Source organism: Syngnathoides biaculeatus, chromosome 4 (assembly GCF_019802595.1).
Source record: "Syngnathoides biaculeatus isolate LvHL_M chromosome 4, ASM1980259v1, whole genome shotgun sequence".
Classification (NCBI taxonomy): domain Eukaryota; kingdom Metazoa; phylum Chordata; class Actinopteri; order Syngnathiformes; family Syngnathidae; genus Syngnathoides; species Syngnathoides biaculeatus.
In genome coordinates this window covers 33,027,578-33,052,611 of record NC_084643.1, presented here as the reverse complement: position 1 = coordinate 33,052,611, position 25,034 = coordinate 33,027,578, and the positions used below count along the sequence as shown (strand labels likewise).

Sequence of the window (25,034 nt, the reverse complement as noted above, 5' to 3'; positions counted from 1 at the left end):
TAAATACTTTATATAATCAAATAATTTAAGAAATATATTTATTTTTTTGCTTAAAATTTATGCTTTAGTAGTAGCGTACGCTGGGCTGGGAGTGCATAGCTGTATTTGTAGCGACTCGGCCCCCAGCCTTGTAAACTTTTTATTTATTTTTTTAAACATAAGTGTAGAATAACTTTAAACAAGCAACTTGCCTTACGGTAGTCCTCGATAAGAAAGAAAAACAGCAGTCACTAACGGGCCACGTCTGTGTACAGAGGTTTCATTATACAGAATAACAAAAGTGCGCTGGTTGCGCCACGCACGTTATGTCATTTCTGGGCTTTTTTTCGGCGGGAGTTTGATTTGACAATAACAAAACGCGTTGTGGATGGGTCAGCTGCTTGCGCTGCGCTCAATTTGTTATTTCCGGGTTTTTTCGGCGGCCTGGGAATTCACAACAAAGCGCGTCGTGGGTCAGCTGGTCTGGACGCGTGCAATATGTTATTTCCGGGTTTTGTCGGGGGCGTTCGAGTACCGATTTTCGTTCGAAAACAGAAGGAAAAAAAAATAAAAAATCTCGAAATTTTTGCTCGAAAACCGACTTGTTAAAAAACGGGGACGTGCGAGAACCGAGACTTTACTATATTTGTACTTTTCTGATCTATTGGGTGGTGTGCAATTGCTCTGGCCTGTATATGAATTGTTTTGGGACTGACAGTGTCCGGTGCAGGGTGCCAATGCTCTGACCTGTCTGCCCTGGTTCCTGAAGAACTCTCCAGTGTTGGCTATGACCTGTTGGTCAGTCAGCAGGCTGTAAGGTTGCTCTTTGCACAGCGTGAAGATCTCCCACAAGGTCACCCCGAATGCCCACACATCGCTGGAGGTTGTGAACTTGCCCTGCGTCAAGGTCATGAGAGAATTTCGAAGGTTAGAGACCAAGGATTCACTGTCAGTTTTGCAGGGAAGGGAGGGGGATTCTAACTATATCACATGCTTTAAACACAATTCATCACTTTTCAAACAATGTAAAAGCTTTTGAACACCCCACCCCCAGCTTGTCAGTGAAATTCAGGATTATAAGTCACTGTAATGGTGAACTGATTCCTATAGATGGCAGCATCGCATCAATTTAGATATGCAATCAGCAACGTGACGGAACAGAAGATAAAGATTAAGTAATGCCAAGTTTAGGCACCTGAAACTCAAAAAAGTATGCGTGTGTAAAGCCCAAACAGAGTATGGCTGTCACTTTTGACTCTTTCTAGAATTGACAATCCTATAGATATGATGATGAATGGGTGGATGACATGCTCACCAGCAGGATGCTCTCCCAGGCCATCCAGCGTATGGGCAGCACGGCGCGGCCTTGGATGCGGTAGTAGTCACTGCTGTAGAGGTTTCGGCTCATTCCGAAATCGGCAATCTTGATGGTGAGGCGGCGGTCCAGCAGGCAGTTCCTGGTGGCCAGGTCCCGATGCACAAAGTTCAAGGAGGCCAGGTACCTCATGCCCGACGAGATCTGCACCGACATGTGCAGCAGGTCCGCCAGGCTGTCGGGTACCAACCACATGGGTGACACAGAGTACACACTGGGTACACTTTTATACTCATACTCACACAAATAGATAGAACAGCTCATTTGTAGGAAAAAAAACTAAAGTATGTAACTAACTTACCAATAATTAGAGTAATCTCTAATGCATGACATGTTTATTTTCATCAAATGTTTCAGTTTTTTATTTCAAAATAAATTCTAATTTTTAATGGTAGTTAGTTAAGTAATGAATATGATTTTATTTCAAAAGGTATTTTTGAATTTTATAATAAATTATGATTTGACTACTTTATATTTTTTACTCTGTATAGAACCTAAAAAATACTTTTATTAATGCATTATTAATAACTGAATTATAATTACATTCAAAACCACATTTTTAAAAAAATATATATGGAAATATGATAATTCATTAAAATGTCTCCAGTGTAATATTTGAAATTAATTCATTTTAAATACAGTCACCAGATATATGATTTCACGACATGCAAAATGACTGATGTTACTGTTATTTTGTATTTTAATATGCATCAATAAATTAACCCGATATGAAATAACATACAATAATTAATAAACTAAAGAAATCAATAAATACATTTTGATTACGCAATGCTAAGATTAAGTTTTATTATATTAATGAAATAAATTAATATTATATTGATTAAGATCAACTGGCTAACTTGTGGGGTATTATTTTCTTCACTATCAGGGGTATGGGCTTTGGTTAGTTACCAGGATGAACGATTTCTGGCAGGGGTCCCCACAGTTTTCAAAACTGCTCACCTGACGGAGGGTATGTTGTTGGCGTGCGTGAGCGTGCTCTCCATCTCGCGCTGCGACAGGAACATGTTGAGGTCGCCGTTCTCCATGTACTCCGTCACCATGCACAGCGGGTCGGACGTCACGCACACGCACAGCAGTCGAATGATGTTGGCATCGTTCAGCCGCGACATGATCTTGATCTCTTTCAGAAAATCGTTCCTACGGGAAAGAATCCAATGTTGTCCAATTAGCCAAAGATTATCAGTCCACGACAAATTATGCGTCTTTGTCCTATGGCGGCGACGTGTGGTGAGAGGGATGAAAATTATACGGTCCATCACTAGGTGGCACATTCCTACATTTGGATTGTACAGTTCACAGTGATCGTGTGTGCATATCAACCACGATTTATAAAATCATATGCTTGTATGGTAGACATTTGTCACACAGTTGTGTGTAGTGAAACACTGCAAAGTTTGAACATTAATACTTCAATTAAATAGAGGAAAATTCAACTCATTAAAATCTGCAAATGTACCGTGCAGTGGAAAAAGTATTTGTCTCTTCTCAATTCTTGTTTTTTTTTAGCATACTTTGACCACTTAAGTTTAATATCATTTAAAAAAAATGTAAACATCAGAAAAAGATAACCGAAGTAAATTTTAAATTGTGATTTTATTAATTAAGGAAAAAAAATATTTAAAGCTGTGTGAAAAGTAATCCCCCCCATTTAAATAGGAACTGTGGCTAACCACATTTTTGGAAAGCTGAGTTAATTTTCACTGACAACACCCAAGCCTGATTACATCCTGCCTGATCTATTCAAACAGGAAATCATAACTTGTTTGAGAGAAGGACGTTGACAAAAGATCTCAAAAAGCTGCAACAAAATGGCCTGATTCATAGAAATTAAAGAATAAAATAAAGATAAAGTAATGGACATCTATCAGTATGGGAAGGGTTGTAACTTATAAAAGTCATTTCTAAAGCTTTCGGACTCCACTGAACCATGTTGACAGAAATGATCCACAAATGGAGGTCACAAAGAAACCTGGGACATCTAATGAAATGCAGGCCTCCGTTGCCTTAGTTACTGTCAGTGTTCATGACAACAATAAGGAAGAGACTGCGCACATCGGGTTCCCTGTTCTGGCAGTAAACATGATCAAGTAGAGAAACTGACAAAAAATAAGAATTTCAAAAGGCAGAAAAGACTTTCTCACAGCACTGTATTGTATTAAAATGTTAAATACAACTGAACTGTACTTAGAGATTCTTCAACGTAACACTAGAGAAAGCCCCCTTACAACTAGTGGTGCCGGTACCACACTTTGACAAAGTTCCTGCAATCATACCTGGCCTGGCTGGTGGCGTCTGCCCGTAGCTGCTTGACTGCCACCAATGTGCCGCAGCCATTTCGGTCCCCTCTGGCTCCGCCTCCGTCCTCCTCCTCCTCGTTCTCCCCAAGGAAGGCGGCCAGCCCCTGGGCCTCGCACAGGTGCACCTCGCCAAATTGTCCCTCGCCAAGCTTCTCGCGGAAGAGCAGCTGCTGGCGCGGGAACTCCGAGGCGGAGATGTCCTTGCGCGTCAGTGAGTCGACAGTGAGGGCGGGCACGGCGTACATGTTGCTGCCCGTCACGCCCTGAAGGCGCACGATGTCCGTCTCGGCGTAGTGCGGCGCGTTGCTATGGAAACACTGGTGCGGCGTGCACTGCGTCACGTCGGGCTCGGCGTAGCCGCCGCCGCACCCTGCCGCCACAAAATGTAAAACCTTTCATTATTATTGGAATAAAATGCTGACATCGGCATTTCTTTCTCATCTTTGTCACCTTTGGGGGCGGCAGGCTGAAGTCATGTGACAAGAAGTCAGCGTGAGGAGAATGTAGAGGGAAAAGCCGGAAAAGAAGAAGAAGAAATGGAGGAAGAAGAAGAAGGCTGTGTTTGAAATCATTCACTCATTCCCTAATCCTTAATCACTATACAGTTACTGTACTGAATACCACAAAAGGTTTAAAATTACTGTGATAATGTCTGCTAAATTCCACTAGTGCAACTATGCATTTTGCATTATGTTAGTGTTTAGCTAACCGCAGAGCACTTCCACAGCATCAAAGGGATTTCATTATTTCATTGAATCAGTCAGGAGAAGAGAACAAAATAATTTGTATCATGGGATAAATTGCTTTTGTCATGACTATCCGTTGTTCACTACTTTTCAAAAGGATTGAGAGATACTAGAGAGCTCGATACAGGAGATAACTTATACTCACTAACTACACATTCAAACAGCACGACGAAATGGATAATTCACCATATAAGGGATTCGACAGTGGGATGGGAAGTGATTCCCAACACAGCCGGAAAAGTTAAGTGAAGCAGCATGTGGCTGACCTGAGGCTTCGGCGCTCTGCGATAGTTCGGGCAGTTTGTTCCGGAATGTCTCAGGGTTCTGGTACTGGGGGTCCAAAAGGAAAACTCGCTCATAGTGGGGGTCCGACTGGACCAGGCCTAGAGGGACACATGACCACACGTGAGGGCCCACAACAACATCTGAACTTTATTCATCAGAGGCATTTCAAATGGTTGTGTGCTGTCATTACTGTAAATCAGGGGTGCCCAGACTTTTTTACCCCAAGATCTACTTTTCAAGCAGCCACCCTCTCGCGAGCTACCGACGACTGAGGGAGGGGTGAGGTGGGGGGTTGTATTGGGGAGAAATGATGATGATGATGCTCCCAAACCTCCTATATATAAAAGATGAATTAGCTTTTTGTGCTTTCATCCTGGATCAGGCTGTGCCAAGGTGGAATTTTAAAATGACACACCATCTCATCCTGCACCTTCTACTTTGGCTTGAGACCAGACCTTTCCCACTCGTAAAAGAGAAAATCTCGTCCAGTTTAACCACTTTTTCGTCAATTATTCACATACTCCAACAGTATTTCCTTTTTAACTTTCTCCATTAATGTAAAAAATAAACATAAGCCTCGTCTTTGCTCTACGTTGCCCAGACTCTGTTGCTAACTAAAGCAGGGGTGGTGGACGTTTTCATCATGAAACACATTGATCGGCTCCGTAAATACTGTAACATTTGTAATTATGAGTGTACGGTGGGGTGGGAGGGGTGTAAGGTAAACTAGGAAAAAGAGTGTGGCGGAGAGAAAATTCCGTGTGTTGCCTAAAAGAAATCCGTCGCTTCTCCTTTTTTACAGTACGTATGTGAATTGTGCCAGTGGATGTAACAACCAGTCATCCCTGACTCATTGAATCACATTGCAAAATGCCACAAACTTAATAGCTATATGTTGTACTTTCTGTTTGCATTGGATTTTTTTTTTGTTTTGTGCGCAACCCAGAATATCTGCAAAGAGGCTGCATCAGCGGTGCACAATTGCGGACGCGCGCAGTTTAGAGGGAACATTGGCTGATGCCTTTTTATTTATTTGTCGACCAAGACTCCCTTGCGATCGACCGGTCGATCGCAATCGATGCATTGAGCATTCCTGCTGTAAATCACAGACAATGTACAGCTGACACGATTCCAACCAATGGCATACTTCCTGGGGACTGTCCAGAACGAGGTGGCACAGGGGGGGTCTGCAGGATGATGGTGTCGCTGCAGGACGACAATCGCACCGTCACCTCCTCGCCCAGGATCCTTCGGGGAGCCTGTGAGCCAGGAACAACCATAGACATCAAATGTAAAGTACATACACCCTAATATTAAGTCTGTTTCTAGGATAATTGACTTCTTCTTTTCCTTTCGGCTTGTCCCGTTAGGGGTCGCCACAGCGTGTCATCTTTTGCCATCTTAGCCTATCTCCTGCATCTTCCTCTCTAACCCCAACTGCCCTCATGTCTTCCCTCACCACATCCATAAACCTTCTCTTTGGTCTTCCTCTCGCTCTTTTGCCTGGGAGCTCCATCCTCAGCATCCTTCTACCAATATACTCACTCTCTCGCCTCTGAACATGTCCAAACCATTGAAGTCTGCTCTCTCGAATCTTGTCTCCAAAACATCCAGCTTTGGCTGTCCCTCTAATGAGCTCATTTCTAATCCTATCCAACCTGTTCACTCCGAGTGTTGTTTCTTCAGTGCCACCGTCTCTAATCCGTACATCATGGCCGGCCTCACCACCGTTTTGTAAACTTTGCCCTTCATCCTAACAGACATTCTTCTGTCACATAACACACCAGACACCTTTCGCCAGCTGTTCCAACCTGCTTGGACCCGTTTCTTCACTTCCTGACCACACTCTCCATTGCTCTGTATTGTTGACCCCAAGTATTTGAAGTCGTCCACCCTCGCTATCTCTTCTCCCTGTAGCCTCACTCTTCCCCTTCCACTTTTCTCATTCACGCACATATATTCTGTTTTACTTCGGCTAATCTTCATTCCTCTCCTTTCCAGTGCATGTCTCCATCTTTCTAATTGTTCCTCTGCATGCTCCCTGCTTTCACTGCATATCACAATACCATCTGCGAACATCATGGTCCAAGGGGATTCCAGTCTAACCTCATCTGTCAGCCTATCCATTATCACTGCAAACAGTACCACAGTTCCTCTCTTGGTACTCTGTCATAGGCTTTCTCTCGATCCACAAAGACACAATGTAGCTCCTTCTGACCTTCTCTGTACTTTTCCACGAGCATCCTCAAGGCAAATAATGCATCTGTGGTACTCTTTCTAGGCATGAAACCATACTGTTGCTCGCAGATACTTACTTCTGTCCTGAGTCTAGCCTCCACTACTCTTTCCCATAACTTCATTGTGTGGCTCATCAACTTTATTCCTCTATAGTTCCCACAGCTCTGAACATCCCCTTTGTTCTTAAAAATGGGAACTAGAACACTTTTCCTCCATTCTTCAGGCATCTTTTTGCCCGCTGGTATTCTGTTGAATAAGTTGGTCAAAAACTCCACAGCCATCTCTCCAAATTGCTTCCATACCTCTACCGGTATGTCATCAGGACCAACTGCCTTCCCATTTTTCATCCTTTGTAATGCCTTTCTGACTTCCCCCTTAGTAATCATTTCCATTTCCTGGTCCTTCACTCTTGCCTCTTCAACTCTTCCTTCTCTCTCATTTTCTTCATTCATCAACTTCTCAAAGTATTCTTTCCATCTATTTAGCACACTACCGGCACCAGTCAACACATTTCCATCTCTATCCTTAATCACCCTTACCTGCTGCACATCCTTCCCATCTCTATCCCTCTGTCTGGCCAACCTGTAGAGATCCTTTTCTCCTTCTTTCGTGTCCAACCTGGTGTACATGTCTTCATATGCCTCTTGTTTAGCCTTTGCCACCTCTACCTTTGCCCTACGTCGCATCTCGATGTACTCCTTTCGCCTCTCCTCAGTCCTCTCAGTGTCCCACTTCTTCTTTGCTAATCTCTTTCCTTGGATGACTTCCTGTATTTTGGGGTTCCACCACCAAGTCTCCATCTCCCCTTTCCTACCAGATGACACACCAAGTACTCTCCTGCCTGTCTCTCTGATCACCTTGGCTGTCGTCGTCCAGTCTTCCGGTTGTCCATCGAGAGCCTGTCTCACCTCTTTCCGGAAGGCCGCACAACATTCTTCCTTTCTCAGCTTCCACCACATGGTTCTCTGCTCTACCTTTGTCTTCTTAATCTTCCTACCCACCACCAGAATCATCCTACATACTACCATCCTATGCTGTCGAGCTACACTCTCCCCTACCACTACTTTACAGTCAGTAACCTCCTTCAGATTACATCATCTGCACAAAATATAATCCACCTGCGTGGTTCTACCTCCTTTCTAGGATAATTGACTGTGGCCGCCATATTAAATGTGTCACTTCTGCCCTGTAAACTAATGCAAGTTAAAGCACCATCCCACAAAGGTCCACAAAGCCAACTACCAGTGAACAATGATGAATGTTGAAATATTAATGGAAAATATTTATTCTGTGTCTATAACACTAGAGTCATTTCCATGATCACCCTTACCTTCTCCAGAACTTTACAGACATATTGACACCACAGGATGAGAAAGATGATGATGACCAGCAGCAAGATGATGGTTACCAGGCAGCCAATCAGAATGGGCGCGTTGCTGCTCTCGGGCGCCGCGCTGGCAGACGGGACCGCGGCTGGCAGGAGACACCGAACAAGATGGTGGATGAGCAGCAAAGACGGCGAAGAGAATTTTAAGACAGAAACAGTTGAAAGGTTATACCTGATACGGGCGAAGCTGTGCTGGACTCGCCAACGGACGGTGGAGTCACAGACATTGACGCGTCTTCTGATGAATGACAGAAAGTAGACAGAAACGTGTGTGTGTGTTAAAGTATAAAATATATGGATGTGTATGTATATGTGTGTGTTCTTTAGATGTGTGTTGTGTGTGTGTGTGTGTGTGTGTGTGTGTGGATACGTGTGTGTCACCTGACTGGAAGGAGACCTCGCTGAACATCATCCAGGTGTCTGCAAAGGCGAAGCGGCATCGCAGCGCAGTGGCAGCACGGCGCTCCAGTGGCACGGTCACGTAGCGAGCGCTCGGGTTACGGTCATCTAGAACCGTGTGGAACACGACAGGTTCTGCCTCCCACAGGGATGAGGGGCGGGGCTTGAACCAGCACGACACCGATGAGAAGATCTTCACGCCGCGGGAAAACATGTTGTTACTGTGAACCTGTCAGGAATCACATGGGCAAGGTTTTCAAAATAACAATCAAATCAATATTTTTTTTTCCAAATAAGATCATCAGTTTGAATATAGAGAAGTTTCTTAAAGTTAGTGTGATGAAGCAGAGGTTTACGCCGCACAAAGAACGCCATTTGGTGAAAAAATATTTGGTGAAGGAGCTTTTATTAAATAAGAGAGTGGATAAAACAAGACCACCAGCTGTGGAGAATTGCTGGACACAAGAAGAAGTTACAGGTGTTTATTCAAAATCAGAGTGCTACAGCACACAGGACGGTACAGTATTTGGGTGAAGGTGAAAGATGTTGGGCTGGATTGGCAGACTGGGGTGACGGTCCCCTTTTCAAGAAGGGGGAACCAGTGGGTGCTTTCCAAATAAGGGGTATCACGCTAATTGGCATACGTGCTCAGGTCTATTCTGGGGTGCTGGAGAGGAGGTTCCATCAGGATATTGAATTTCGGATTCAGGGAGATACATTGTGTTTTTGTAGACCTGAAGAAAGCTTATGACAGAGTACCAAGAGAGAAACTGTGGTTCTGCATCCGCAAGTCTGGTGTGGCCGAGAAATATGTTAGAATAGTACAGGACATATATGAGGGCAGCAGAACAGCGGTGAGATGTGCTGTAGATGTGTCAGAAGATTTTGAGGTCGAGGTGGGACTGCATTAGGGATCCGCGCTGAGCCCCTTCCTGTTTGCAGTAGTAATGGATAGGCTGACAGACGAGGTCAGACTGGAATCCCCTTGGACCATGATGTTTGCACATGATATTGTGATCTGCAGTGAAAGCAGGGAGCAGGTAGAGGAACAATTAGAAAGCTGGAGGCACGCACTGGAAAGGAGAGGAATGAAGACTAGCCGTAGTAAAAGAGAATATATGTGCGTGAATGAGAGGGGCGGAGGAGGAGGAGTGATGCTCCATGGAGAAAAGATAGCGAGGGTGGACGACTTCAAATACTTGGGGTCAACAATCCAGAGCAATGGAGAGTGTGGTAAGGAAGTGAAGAAATGGGATGAAACAGTTGGCGGAAGGTGTCTGGTGTTCAATGTAACATAAGAGTCTCCGTGAGGATGAAGGTCAAAGTTTATAAAACAGTGGTGAGGTCGGCCATCATGTATGGATTAGAGACAGTAGCTCTGCAGACACAACAGGAAGCATAACTGGAGGTGGCAGAAATGAAGATGCTGAGGTTCTCGCAGAGTGAGCAGGATGGATAGGATAAGAAATGAGTCCATTTGAGGGTCAGCCAAAGTTGGATGTTTTGGAGAAAAGGTTAAGGAGAGTAGACTTAGATGGTTCGGACATGTCCAGGGGCGAGAGAGTGAGTATTTTGGTAGAAGGGTGCTGAGGATGGAGCTGCCAAGCAAAAGAGGGAGAGGAAGACCAAAGAAAAGTTTGATGGATGTTGTGAGGGGGGACATGAGGACAGTGGGTGTTAGAGAGGAGGATGCACGAGATAGGCTGAGATGGAAAAAGATGACACGCTGTGGAGATCCCTAACGGGACAAGCCGAAAGAAAAAGAAGAAGAAGTGTGGTTCTTGTCCTGGCTATGGAACAGTAGACCAACTCCTCAACCTCAGCAGGGTTCTTGATGCATGGGAGTTCGCCTAGGCAGTCTACAAGTGTTTTGTGGACTTGGAGAAGGCTTGCGGTGGCTGTCAGTCATTGCTAACTGTAGGCCTGTGAGTCTCTTTTTTTGGTTAAGAGCTACAAAAATAAACTTGACTTGACAAACAGGACGTGGCCAATCAGGCGAAGGAATCCATTCTAAATAAGAACATACCTTCATGGAAGTGAAGTTCCTCTGTCGGTCAAAGATAAAATCCATCTCCACGGTGTGGTCTGTACCCATCGAAATATTCCTCCAGCCCAGGTAGTCATACCCTGGCCATGCGTGGTACTGACGCGTCAACAAGAAGTCATCCAGCCCTATTACGCCGTCTGTTAGCTGGCCCAGACCACCGGAAAACTTTCTGTTGGGACAAGAGAGTTTGGTCAAAAGGAGCATGTGACTCCTGTCTCGTCGTTGTATCTAGATCTGCTTGTAATCAATACCTCAGTGAAATCTGAAAAACCTTTTGGCATATGTTACTGTCATGTGACAGAAAATTAAACTAAGTTAAGATGACATGTTCAAATAAAGCAGGTTGTCATATAAAGCTTTTTAGCGTGAAACAGTATTTTAGAAAGAATAATATTAACAAGTGAGCCCTTTAATATGAAACCTGTTAACATAAAGCATGTTATCATGTGAGGATGAAAAATGTCAGCAGTTTAAAGTAAAGCTTATTAATTTTGAGCATGTGAAGATGATGCATTAGCATAAAATAATGATATCATAGTGTGGAAACGTTATCATGGAGCATGATGTCACATCATTATGAAGAATGTTAGCGTTTCAACATGAAACATGTTTGAACACATTTTAGACCAACAATCGCATGAATAATGTTTGTTTAATACATGTTATGAAGAATGCTACCTTAAAGAATAATAACATATTAGCATTTCAGCATGAATCTTTAGTTTATTAACACATTTTAAACATGACAATATGAAGCATGTTTGTATTTTAGCATGAAGCATATCAACAAGTTAGCATTTTCGTATGACAGATGTTATGCGTGTTAGCATGAAACATGCAAGCAGGTTAGCATGAGGGATGTTCATATGGAGCATGTCAGTGTTTACTAGGAAATGTGTTAGTGTGAAGCATGAGGGCAAATTAAGCAGGCGTTTTGACTCGCCTCTTCTGGTGGGCGCCGTCGTATGTGGAGTCGTTGAGGATGGCGGTGGGAAACCCTGGTTGCGTCATCAACTGTCCCTCGGGTGCAGTGTACGAGATCAGACCATCTGAGGGCGACAGACGCAAGCGTCAACAACCATCAACTGCAACAGTGCCCCGTGTGGCTGCGGCCTACCTTCCCAGGGGCAGCCGTACAGCTCCACCCGCATGCAGACAGTGGACAGCTCAGTGAGAGGAATCAAGCGGACCCATCGAGTCACAACCGGAGGGTGAAGATCGTTGATGACAGGTGCGTATGCATTCTTGTTGCCCTCCATTACCTGCATGGAAACACAAACACGCTTTCTGTGTCAGCCTCCGCCCACAACCACTTCCCATAGTTGTCATGTGATTTGAGCCCAGGCATTCTGATTGTTTCCATTTCCTTCCTTGGATCTATCACACCGTCACACACATCCTGTTAATTCTTTAGGCTTCCTGAACAGCCACGCCCACATATTTATTTTGTGTGTGGTGTGTCTTATAGACACATACGCACAGTCAACGGTGGTTTCAGAATCAGAATCATGTTTATCTTATTTCCGTCCATACAACACGAGTCACATGCAAAGCACCCCCCACTGGTCTGAAGGTGAATTGATTCAGAGGATTCAGTGAGTTGCGGCAAAAGAATTGTAATCCATTGATGCATCAATACTTTTATCCACTCCTAATATGCACACTCATACACATACACACACACACAAACAAATGTATGCACACATGCTTCCACACTTATATCCACTTACAGATACATTTACACACACACACACACCACACACACACACACACACACACACACACACACACACACACACACACACACACTTATATTAACACAAATGGACACACACACATGCCCAAATGCATACAAACATACACAACCACAAATAAACTCACACGTGCGCACACAGAAATCCAGAAAAACATACAAATTAGCAAACAAACACACACACAAGCTCACCGTGCTTCCTAGCCGGTTCTTCCATGACTTCCATATCACTCCGTCCCTGCTGTAGTTTAAGCTATATGCTCGCGCAAATTCAATGCCATTGCGTGCGTAGCGTCCCTGAGTGGCCACCACTGTCAGGAAGGTCAGATGGCGCAAGTCCACCTGAACACACAGAAGACATGTTCGCATGAAACATGTTAGCAGTTTAGCAAAATAACATTTTAGTTTGTGGGCATGTTAGCATTTTTGGCGATTGGCATGAAGCTTTTCAAAAGGAAACACGCAGATGATCGCTTCATGAACATTACACTTATACTGTATTTTAAAAAAATGTCCAAATCATGGCTATGATAAGTGAAAGAAAAGCAACATGCAAGCGAGTGCCGAGTGTGATCATTTTTATTTCCCAGAGCTCTTGAACACAACACTTGGATGCTGAGTCGGAAGAATAGGTGGAGTCAAACCTGCAGGAACTGCGAGTCGGAGGCTTCTAGTTGACCTTCAGGACACCAGGCGCCGTCGCCCTCCTCGCGGTTCAACCTGATGTGGTTAGCAAACTTGTCAATATTCATAGCCAGATTTACCGTCTGTCGTCGCTCTAAAATAATGCTGACCTGGCATACTGTGGTCCCGTGGTCTCGTGCCATTTACTAGATGCTGTGATGTCATCATCCTTGATCCGCCCATCCTCCATGCCCAGAGCATAGCGACAGTGTGCTACACACACACAAACGGAATCAATACTCTCTTTGACCCCTCTCGTTTTCTCTTTTCACTTCCCTTCTCTCCATCCCGATCATGGTCAACTATTACTCCAATGACATTTCTCCTCTCACACTCTCTCTCGTCCTTGTATCCCCCCTATTTCTGTTGTCACCTTCTCTCTCTCCTCCCTCTTTTGCACATTTTCCCCTCGGTGATGTTGTCTGTGTCTGTTTTGTGTACCTGGGTCGACTTGTGCGACGGTTGCTGCGGCGTGAAGGATGAGCAGCAAGAAGAGGTGCATGATGGGCCACACACACTACATCTCTGAAAACCAGAACACACTGTGGTCGGTTGATGAGCGCCATGTTCTCATTGTAATACTATTCAAGAAAACAGATGGACAAAATATTAGGTACACCCTGAATCTCAATTTCTGTATTTGCTTCACCCAGCCCCCCCCCACCCCACCTCACCCAAAAAAAAAAAGAAACTGGAGGGGGAATCTTTGTGGCATGCAAATCTAAGTGAAACATTTCAGTTCGAGAAACTACAGGGAAAAATGAAAAACTTTTCGGGTGGGAACTGCAGCAGGCAAAATGTGCCAGCAAACTTTTCAAATAATTGAATTGTATTTTTCATTTGTTGGATTGTTATTACAGAAAAGTACAAGAAGTAAGTAACCATATGATTCTGATTCGGAGGTCAATTGCTACTGCCAATGTGAATGACAAAAGAGGTTTTGGGGATGTGTCAGAGCCCTAATGTTTAAAAAAAAATGCCCTCTCAACATATCCCATAATATTCCCACTTAAGCATCACAAACACAGGAGAGATTTTGTTGTTGAGCTACCTGGTTGGCTTTCATGTCAGCTGCACCTGCTGGTGGTCACTTGAAATGTTTGCTCGGGTTGTCACGTAAACAACCAGGAATTCCCAGTGTCCGTAAACACATTTGGCAATGTCTCACTTGAGCACTCTTTTGCTTTTACCTCTCCACCTCTCCTCATTCATTACCCCTCTCTCTCTCTCTCTCTCTCTCTCGTTATCACTCTCTCTTTTAACCACCTCCTTTGTCTCTTTTTACCTCCCTTGCACTCTCACTCTATTTTTCTCACCTTCTCACTCATTTGCTCTTCTTTCCTCTCCAACTCTTGGATTGTAACAATTCATTATAATCCATCCACTCATTTTCTGAGTCGCGGGAGTACTGGAGCCTATCCCAGCTATCTTCAGGCAAAGGAGGGTACACCCTGAACTGGTTGCCAGGCAATCGGAGGGCACATAGAAACAATCACTTGCGCACGCACACACGCACACACACTCACACATACAGGGTATACGATGTATCTACTTATATTGCTACAGTTCAATTGGATCGATCTGTGCTCGGAAAGTTAGCTTTACAGACATACACATTGATTTAAATCACTGTAATATTTAATCTGTGGTGGTTAGGAAAGGACTCGTTTTATTTTGGTGGGTTCAATTCCTGCACCACACAGCTTGTGGAAAGATTTTCTTGTTTCAGCTGGGTTGGGTAGCTTCAGGCATGAGTATTTCACAGAAACGATCGTCCCGTTACCGTTTCGTTACCCAGCCTGAGAAAACATGGAACCGAAAGTCCGTTTCCCAGATCTCAGGGCTTACTTTTAATAAAATTCGCCCATGTGTGGAATGTAAAACAAGTTCTCAACGAAATACAACAATCTGTATAAAACGAACCTACATGAACCCCTTTATTTTTAATGGTTAGCTTTGTCAGTGTGGTTTACAAACCGCACCGGTTTCCGCTTCTGCGCTGCGCATGCGCAAGGTCGACTTATTCATATCCGGGTCACTGAAACGCTAGTCAATCATGTCGGTTGCTAAGCGTAGAAGACAAAATGCTCATGCCTGCTAAGGCTTTATTCTGAAGTATATGTAAAAACCGGTTCCCATGAGCATTATCAATGGGAACCGCAAAAAATCGTTTCCCACAGTTTCCCAGGACAAAAATCAACGGAACCGAAAGATCGGTTACCATACTTGCCGAAATCCTCAATCCTGTGTAAGCTTCCAGAGCAGGGGATGGCAAACCTTTTTGGTTTAGGGGACACATTGACTTTTAAAATGTGACAGGCGAGCCTGAGACAACCATGCTTTACTGAGAAACAAAGATGTTACTCTGCTGGGGAAAATGAATGCATTACTTCACCTGTTTCTTATGATGGCAGATTCACTGCTCTGCATTTGCTGTTGACATTAATTCTCTTGGCCCACTGTTGGTGGTTGAAGTGTTTAGAATGGAAGCAGAGTAGAAACAGAACAGCCAAAGTCGAATCATTGTATTGGTGGACCTGCCACCTGATGGAACCAGTGGGCATTAGACCAAAACACGGTCGAACCATTGGGTATTAAAGACAAGCTCCCATGAATGTAGTCATGACTCTGGGTTGATTCGGGCAATTCTATACCGATCTTTGGAGGGCCAGAGTGAAATGGTGAATGGCCCAGTTTGCCCACCCGTGTTCTAGAGGGACAATTATTCTCCCACATCTGCAACTAATCTGTCATCAACTGAGTTTCAAGATCCTGCCTGACTGAAAAACAAGCATTATCCAGTGTTAAGAGTTTTGTCCGAGAATTCCCTATCTTTCCCTAGCAGTGCCTCTCAACTTCTAACCTTTACCCAGCCTGACTCCACATTGTCTTCTCAACCCAACCCCCCAGACACTTCGAAACTGACACAAGGACCCTCTCTTTACCCGTTACAAGCTTTCCAGCCTCGCCCCAGCAACCCACCCATTTGCTGCTTCCCCTGCGACACTCTTGGATGCTGTTCACGGTGATCTCTTGTGATCCATTAAACAAAACCTCCACTCTTCCGTACATGCTAACATGTGTTCTAGCCTGTATCAAAGCTACCATATGATGGCGCTCATGAGACAGTGAGGTACAATTGGAATTTTTAAGAAGAAGCTGAAATTGCCCCACACACTGCCAGTGTAGGCCAGCGTCCTGGCTTGAGTCGGATGTCCACCTGTTGCCACCGCCCCATCATCTTTACTGGATTGTTTGAAGATATTGTGACAGTATCGCCCTTTCGTGGTGTACTAGTAAATCGAAAGTCATGCGTGAATCACAGGGAGAGGAACTCCAGTTAAAACATCTACTGTGGCCCAGTCACTCACATTTGAAAAATGTACAGGTGTGCATAATGCCCGCAGGTATAAAGTTTCAGGTGTGATTAGGGATAGAATCTCAAGACCTAAAAATAACTGACTGAGTTGTTATACCCAAGTATGTAGTTGTTACCTAATACCATAATCATAATTTATTGACACTGCACAGACTGAGACAGATATTTTTAAAGAGGTCAATAGACATTCAATTTCACAACTAAATGTAGACCGTTCGCATTTAGATATATGGACAGACTAGTGCAAGTAAAAATCAAATCAAAGTAAATCACAATCTCATACTTATAGTTAGATACTGAAACATTAGCTGTGTTATATCCTAGAAATGTTTTCAGGAAAACTGAATTTCCTTTAGCGGGGCTCGTGATGTTGATGACTTTCGACGTACGTGAAGCAGCTCAGAACAAGTGCTTTCAGCATCACTTCCGAACATGCTCAGTACGGTTAACTTGCATTTCCTGTTCACGGGTAAATACTGATCGTTTAGGGTCAGGCTTGTTTTGTTATCAACGTTTATGAAATAAACACGTAAATTATTGTCAAGAATACACAAAATAAGCGACATCTTTCAATATCCACGCATTTCTATTCGTAACAAACTTTACGTGCGTGATTTTTCGTCCTCGACTGTGCAGATTTGCGAATGCAATGACGCGCGGGCACACTCGCGCCCGTCAAATCACAGTGACTGCTGTAGCCCCATAATCACGTTTCAATAGTGCCAAAAACAAAATAATAGGTCCACTCTATATCACTGCAAAAATAAATTATCTTACATCCCTTTCTTCAAATGTCATGTCTAAATTTGAAATAAAAACATCACAGTGACTGCTCAGAAAAAGAAATCATTTTACAATATCACTTAATGGAGGTAAAGTAACGATGAATGAGTCTCATGATTATTTTTTTTATAGTTTATTTTATTGTTTTCGTTTGTGGCTTTCTTGACCTGAATGTTTGGAGTTGAGCGAATAAATCAATGTTCATAGGCAGGAGACAGCAATTTTGAATGTCATCACTTGAAAAATATATGGCAAATTTGATTAAACTGGTGAACAGACAACTTCTAAAAGGTCGGTTTTGTTATTCTGAGCATAGCATGGTTATTGCTGCAACAATAATAGCATTTTGGCGATACTGTGTACGAATGTTAACATTGTATGAACATAGATAAAAGGGCACAGTATGATATACAGTCTGATGTGAAGATGTCTTTTCCACAAATACACAGATACTAAAGCCTATTGAGAAGGACTTTGCAAGCAATAAAAGGAGTTTTTTTCGGTAATCCTTCTTTTACCTCTCCACCCCACCTGTAACTGTCAACCTTCCTGCAACACCGTGAGAGCTTTCCCACAATACCACAGGCATTTTCAGACGGTGAGATTAATACCGTGATGAAATCGAACCGTGAGGTACAGGAAAAATTTGAGTGCACATGACTGAGCAGGGCACGCTCAAGTTTAGGGCACTCTGAGCCCTGCTGCCTCTCTTTGCTCCACTCATTCCATCACTCTTCCTCCCTTCGACTTCCTCTCTTAACCCTCTTTCTCCTCCCGAGCACTCATTCTTTCTCTTCTCTTTACCAATACTCTTACCTCTCTCATTTTTGTCTCTTAACCCACTCCTCACCTCTTTCCCTCTTTCTTATGTTCTTCCCCCTCTCATTCTCTGTTAAATCTCTCTTTCACCTTTTTCTCTTGCCCCCTTGCACTCTTTCACCCCTCCTCTTTCTCCTTCCCCCTCTCGCTTTCTCTCTTTCTCCTCAGAGGAATTTCATGTGTTTGTGGGAGTAAAGCACTTTTTATTGACGGGGGAAGAAGTTGTTGCAGTTCATCTGTGTTTACATGCGTGTAAGCGTTTCCAAGCACACAAACATCAACGCCTCTAAGAGGATCATCCTGGGCAACCGACACACCGTCAGCGACCATATTGGATTTCATGCTGAAGGAACACCGCAAATCGCATGGCATGTAGTGACAAGCGTGTTGGTTTGTTTTGTTGGCATGTCAGGAATGAGATGAGTGCTTGATCTGACACGTCGGACACGGGACATACAACCAGTAGTGGGAAGTAACCAAGTGAAAATACTGTACTTCAGTAGGTATTAGGATATCTGTACTTTAACGCATTCACTGCTAGCAGTTTTTAAAAGCTGAATTCTATATTACAAGCTATTTTAAAGCATTTTCAGTGACCTTTCAAAACCCCCAAAATATTATGTTCTGTGACAATATCATTAGTATCGAGCAAAAGAAAGAGTAGACTTTCTTATTTCACCAGAAAAAGTTTGTTTCAACCTTTTTCCATTCCTAAGTAGACAGTATTATTTACTGGATGGCTTGGTTTCACCAAAAAACACCAGATTCTGATTATAAACTGAACAAAATGAGCTTGTCAAGAAACAAGTCAAGCAGAACAATGACTTTGATGTTAGGCAGCGACCAACATTTAGTTTGATAGTCAACTAAGTCACCAAACCGTCCCCACCAAATAGTCACCAATTATTTTTGCGATCTGTTGACAGATCGGATCATATTGTTTAAATTTGGTCGATTCCATATTTTTTTCGAGTGTTATGCTTTTTTTGGGCAATGCAATGTTAATGGCACAACATACATGCCGTTTTCCTGGTTTCCTGATGGTTTTTGTGGTGCCAGGGATATGTAAATTGCAGCTTATCCCAAGAGCAAATAGTTCCCCCTATACAGCATAATCACCTTCCAGTTTGACGCGTGCACATAACATAATGAAGATACGAGAATTTGTAACCTTAATTTATCCACATAGAACATTAAAAACTGTTTCTTATTTACAATGCTGATCTGGTAACAGTACTTTAATATACTTTGCAGCATGTACTAGCATTTGTGACATAGCTATTATACTAAACTTAAAATAAAGGTCATACTCTGTCCGGCCTTTAATATTTTTAGCTGGGAATATTTCATGCTTTGTAAAATGAAATCAAAAACTATGCATAATCATCGGCCCCATAGTGAAACATCTGTAAAGTGTTGGCCTCACAGTTCTGAGGGCCCAGATTCATTCCCGGACCCGCCTATGTGGAGTTTGCATGTTCTCCCCGTGCCTGCATGGGTTTTCTCCGGGAACTCCGGTTTCCTCCCAGATCCCAAAAACATGCAAGATTAATTTGACACTATAAATTGGCCTTAGGTGTGATTGTGTTGTCTGTCTCGATGTGCCCTGCAATTGGCTGACAACCAGTTCAGGGTGTTCCCTGCCTCCTGCCCGTTGATACCTAGAATAGGCTCCAGCATTCCCCAGGACCCTTGTGAGGATAACCGGATAAGAAAATGGATGGATGGATGGATGGATGTACAATCATGTCATCACAACAAGTGAACTGGGAATAAACTGATATTGTCAAGATTTTTTGGGCTCTTTTTTACCCCAAAATATTCTGTGATTTAAATTGTGGCCTCTCACAATCATGAAAACATTATAATCAAGGAAAAAAGATTAATGTGCTAGTCACGTAATATGTATGCAAATTCCTGCATTTGCAAATGCAGCCTTTGTTGCTTGTAGCAGCCATGTGACGCATATTCTGCTGTCCCCCCTGAACGTGTGGTAACCTGTTTATTGACACCTCAGTTGGGAGATTACTGTTAAACTAAATGCACAACAAAAACAATTACATAGACACACATACATACATATACATATACATAATACATTTAAATACAAGACGCATTCTTTTAGAAATTGCTATCTTACGTTATCTGTCAATGGGGTCTCTCTTGAAAGAGAGGTTTTTAATCTCAACGAGACCAACCTGGTTAAATATTAAAAAAAAAAAGGAAAACCCTATGGGCTAACATTACCTCACAAATTGGGTTGACCTTCAAATCACGACTATTCACACATAAATGCTGTATTAACAAATGCAGACAGGTGATATAATATTCACAGATATGTACAGTATTCTTCACTGTAGAAACTAGTATTTCCATTTTTATATTAGATAGATGGAAACAGATATTTTCTTACTACTTTTTTAACTTGAATTTAAATTTGAATTTGGGTATTTTTGTTTAAATAAATATTACTATGAATAATACTTGGATAACCATCCATTCATTTTCTGTACTGCTTATGCTCACTGGGGTCACAGGCATGCTGGAGCCTATCCCAGCTATTTTCAAGCAAGAGGCGGGGTACACTCTAAACTGATTGTCAGCCAGTTGTAGGGCACATACAAACAAACAAGCATTCACACTCAGATTTACACCCACGGGGAATTTAGAGTCTTCGGTTTACCTAGGATGCATGTTTTTGGGACGTGGGAGTATACCGCAGTGCCTGGAGAAAATCCACGCAGGTACAGGGAGAACCTGCAAACTCCACAAAGGTGGGGCTGGGATTTGAACCTCAATAAATAATTATCTTTAGTCACCATAGTTTCACTATCAATCAAAATAATTATGATTAGTATTTTTTTCCATAATCGCCTTGCCTTAGCCTCTTTGTCAGAAACTGAATTAGCCACAACATAGTTCCTTTTTCGTGTATCACTGTTGTGCTTCCGTAAAAGGCATTGTCTGTCTCATATATTTGGTATCATATCTTTGGTGAATAGGTCAAATGTTTGCACTCCGTTACTGACACTAACGCTGGTTAGCTGTGGTTCTTCTGCCCCCATCACCAGACAAACACTAACACACAAGTGTGTCACAAGAAAGACCCAAATCTCAACTCCTATGGATATGTGCAAAAGACGTATGGGAACAATCGAATAAGTGTGAGGAATGGAGAGAAGAATAATGTTCAAAATATATATATCGACTATTAAATAAGGCGGCACGGTGGTCTCAGCAGTAAAGCGTTGGCCTCACAGTTCTGGGATCCAGGGTTCAATCCGGGCCCGCCTGTGTTGAGTTTGCGTGTTCTCCCCCATGCCTGCACGCCGGTTTCCTCCCAAAAACATGCAACATTAATTGGATACTCTAATTTTCCCCTAGGTGTGATTGTGAGTGCAGCTGTTTGTCTCAATGTGCCCTGCGATTGGCTGGCAACCGGTTCAGGGTGTACCCTGCCTCCAGCCCGTTGACAGCTGGGATAGGCTCCAGCACTCCCCACGACCCTCGTGAGGATAAGCTCCAAAGAAAATGGATGGATGGATATTAGAAAACTTGGTTTGGCAAAATGCAGGACCTTTAAGTGGTTCCGGTCCTAACGAGAGGAAAGGAGTTATTTTGTAAGCATTTTAACTTTTCAAGCTCATCGAATGACAAGGATATGTGGTTTCTATATACTGAGTTCTTGGTCCTTCTTGTTTAACCTGTGTAAGCTACCCTTGGATCAAATTCTTATGAAGATTAACGTTGACTATCATAGCTATGCTGATGACATACAGTTATGTCTAGCACACTGTCAACAGATGACCGCAGTTCAATAAAATGTATTGTATCACTGTCAAAACAAATACTGTAAATAAAAAGATGGACTAAAACATCCTCGAGTTAAACAACAACAAAACTGAGGTAATTGCTTTTGGCAGTAGAGAGGTTTCCTGTTAGTAAATACTTGGAGTCACTGTTTAAAAAACAAAGACTCAGTCTGAAACCTTGGTGTGCTGATAGATTCTGATCTGACGGTCATCAATCATATTATATCAATCACTAAAACAGCCATCTCCCAGCTGAAGACCATACCCAAAGTGAAGTCTTGCATGTGCCAAGCATTCCAGGAGAAGCTCATTCATGCGTTTATATCAAGCAGACTTAATGATAGTGATGATGTTCTTACAGGATTCCTCCAAAAGCTCTTTAAATAGCAGCACTTCATTCAGAATGCTGCAACTCAGGTTATGACTACAACAAAGAGATGAAAACATATTACTCCAACTCGTAAGTCCCTCCACTGACTCCCTTTCCCTCAGCTTCAGAATAGACTTTTGCTGCTCCTCTATAAATCATGAAATGGCTTAGGTCCTGAATACATTTAACGTGCTGATGGAGTATAAACCCAGTTCGGGCTCTGAGATCTACCGACTCACATCAGACAGCAGTGCACACAGTCCAGCGCAAACAGGGTGAAGCAGCTTCTAGCTGCTATGATGCACACAAATGAAAAGGTTGCCAAAAGAAGTGAAGTCAACCTCAAGCGTCAATATTTCTAAGTCCAGGTTAAAAACTCTTTTTTTTCTCGTGCTTATGTAAGTATTTTAGAGTAGTTCCACTTTTAAAGGCTCTTTCTTGCAATGTACGTTTATTTTTTTTCTGTTTTTAAATACTTTTAAAATGTTTTAATTTTCTCTTGATTGTTAAATGTTTTAAAATCATGCAAAAATGACTTATCTTGAATATGAAATGCTGGGATATAGATGCTGATCTGATCAGTGAGATCGGTTTTAATGTCACATGCGCCGATCCAGTCAATGATGTCATTAATAAGCTCCGCAAAAGACAAAGGCAAGTTTTTATAAACACTAGCATTTATATAGTTATTTTTTGTGTCTTTTGACATGGTATTGTAAATATCTGAGGTTAGGGTTTTTTTTTTTTTTTTTTTTTTTAATAAATCGGTGAAGGACCCCCAAAATCCTGATCGTGTAAAGCCTACTGCTAAATAAATTTACTTTGCTTTATCTTGCGATGCCCCTTGGAATTTTGATTTCGCGTTCAGCCTAAATTACTACTTCCAATTCTGTTTTTTCCAGTACTTGTGACAGCCTAACACTTGAAATGAACGGCTCTAAGTAGTCGCACCGGGGCTACAGTTTAACAATCACAATTAGCTGAACTTTGTTAGCTTCTCGACACAATTCCTTGCAGCTGGAGGAGCAAAACATGTTAAATAGTACTACTGTTTAAAAAAAGACATCATATCCTAGCTTTAAAAAACAGCTCAGTCGAGTAGAAATGTAGATGCTACCTATGCTAGCTTGAAACACTTCCCACCAGTAGGCGGAGCCTCGGAGCAAAACAAAACAGCTATTACATATGTGCTTTAAAACTAAAGGAGCACTGAGTTCATGTTTATGATGCCATGTTGTCATACGAAGGTCGGAATCATGTGGATGCCAAAGGAACTGGTATCAACAGGTCTGTTCTCCTTAAATCACAGTGGCCGTGCTCGAGCACGTAGCCGTTCACACAAGCACGCGCCCGGGCGTGTACGTTCGCCGACTTTTGGCACTTGCGCGTGCAGTCAAAGGACGCCGCCAAGCGTGCTCCGCGGTGACGTCGCATCGGCAAATCTCGGCGTTTTAGCTCAATCTTTTGGTTTTGTGTGAGCGTGTGTGTGTTTTTTTTCCCATACCTGTCCGCGCTTGCCTCGCGCTCCACGACGTGCGCGTCGTCGTCGTCGTACGTGGCGGCTTCCCGAGAAAACTTGGACAGAGTTTTCCGATAGTTTTAAAGGAAAAGGTTTTGGGATAGTTCGCTGAAGTTCACTTCCAAAAGTGTCATGGAGGACAAACGGCTCGCAGAGAGACGAAAACAAATAAATAAATAAAACACTGTTACCTCAGTTCCGTTTTCCGAGGAAGAGGCGGAGGACCACTTCGAAGACTACAACCGCACTGACGTCACTATTTCACGTGCCCGTAATCGTCCAATGGGATACAAATTAGAATGATTTTGCTATATTTTCATCCATTTCTTAAATTAATAATACCGAAAAGAAGCGATTGATTTGATCACTTGTTTGTTGAAAGGGTTACTTAAAAAAAACTTTTCAATTAACTAAGAGTTTTAAGATTAAACTTTGGACACCAGGTGGTAGCAGTGTGCTATATTAAATCACCCAGTTTTACGACTTAAAACTCTCACAGTACGATGTGGGCCCTGTCACCATGGCCACGCAGCACATCGACAGGTTAGACATACAGACGTTGACTTCAGTCAAAATATTCACCCAGACTTGCAAAATATAACAATAATGTTTTTACATTTATCACCTAACATAACATAACCCACCCCCATTCAGGTCACATGATCAACACGATACATTTTCCCAAGAAACATTTTGGAGGAATTGTACTTTTCACAGTAGTTTCAATGCATCATATTTTTTTACGTTTATTTCAGTATTTATGTTCTGAAGAAATTATAATTTTGATCGGTTCCAATAATCATCATTAATGCCACTCAACCCAACTGTCTTTCTATGTTTCTTTCTGTTCAGTGCCTTTCTAACTTTCACCTTAGTGATCAATGGAACTTCTTGGTCCACCACACTGGTCTCTTCTTTTCTTCCTTCTGTCTCACTTTCCTCATTCACCAACTCCTCAAAGTATTCTTTCCATCTCTCCAGGCCATAACGAGCACCAGTCAACTCATTTCCATCTCTATCCTTAATCACCCTTACCTGCTGCACATCCTTCCCACTGTCCGGCCATCCTGTATAGCTCTCTCTCTCTCTCCTTCTTTAGTGTCCAACCTGGCACACATTTCATCATATGCTTCTTGTT

At 42.7% G+C, this 25,034-nt stretch overlaps 1 protein-coding gene across 1 annotated transcript in view; it reads right to left on the bottom strand.

Moving 5' to 3' along the window:
* The window catches only part of ddr2l (discoidin domain receptor family, member 2, like), a 28,820-nt gene extending 4,697 nt beyond the window's left edge, over window positions 1-24,123 (bottom strand). The window contains exons 1-17 of the mRNA XM_061817717.1: window positions 23,882-24,123; window positions 13,656-13,739; window positions 13,325-13,427; window positions 13,175-13,250; window positions 12,723-12,872; window positions 11,895-12,039; window positions 11,721-11,826; window positions 10,757-10,946; window positions 8,713-8,959; window positions 8,504-8,569; window positions 8,275-8,417; window positions 5,854-5,965; window positions 4,688-4,804; window positions 3,652-4,045; window positions 2,318-2,515; window positions 1,295-1,529; window positions 727-876 (exon numbers count right to left, since the gene is read on the bottom strand). Of these exons, the coding sequence (XP_061673701.1) occupies window positions 727-876; window positions 1,295-1,529; window positions 2,318-2,515; window positions 3,652-4,045; window positions 4,688-4,804; window positions 5,854-5,965; window positions 8,275-8,417; window positions 8,504-8,569; window positions 8,713-8,959; window positions 10,757-10,946; window positions 11,721-11,826; window positions 11,895-12,039; window positions 12,723-12,872; window positions 13,175-13,250; window positions 13,325-13,427; window positions 13,656-13,716 (2,493 nt within the window). The 5' untranslated portion in view covers window positions 13,717-13,739; window positions 23,882-24,123. The remainder of the gene's footprint in view (window positions 1-726; window positions 877-1,294; window positions 1,530-2,317; window positions 2,516-3,651; window positions 4,046-4,687; window positions 4,805-5,853; window positions 5,966-8,274; window positions 8,418-8,503; window positions 8,570-8,712; window positions 8,960-10,756; window positions 10,947-11,720; window positions 11,827-11,894; window positions 12,040-12,722; window positions 12,873-13,174; window positions 13,251-13,324; window positions 13,428-13,655; window positions 13,740-23,881) is intronic.
* Between the last annotated feature and the right edge of the window lie 911 nt (window positions 24,124-25,034).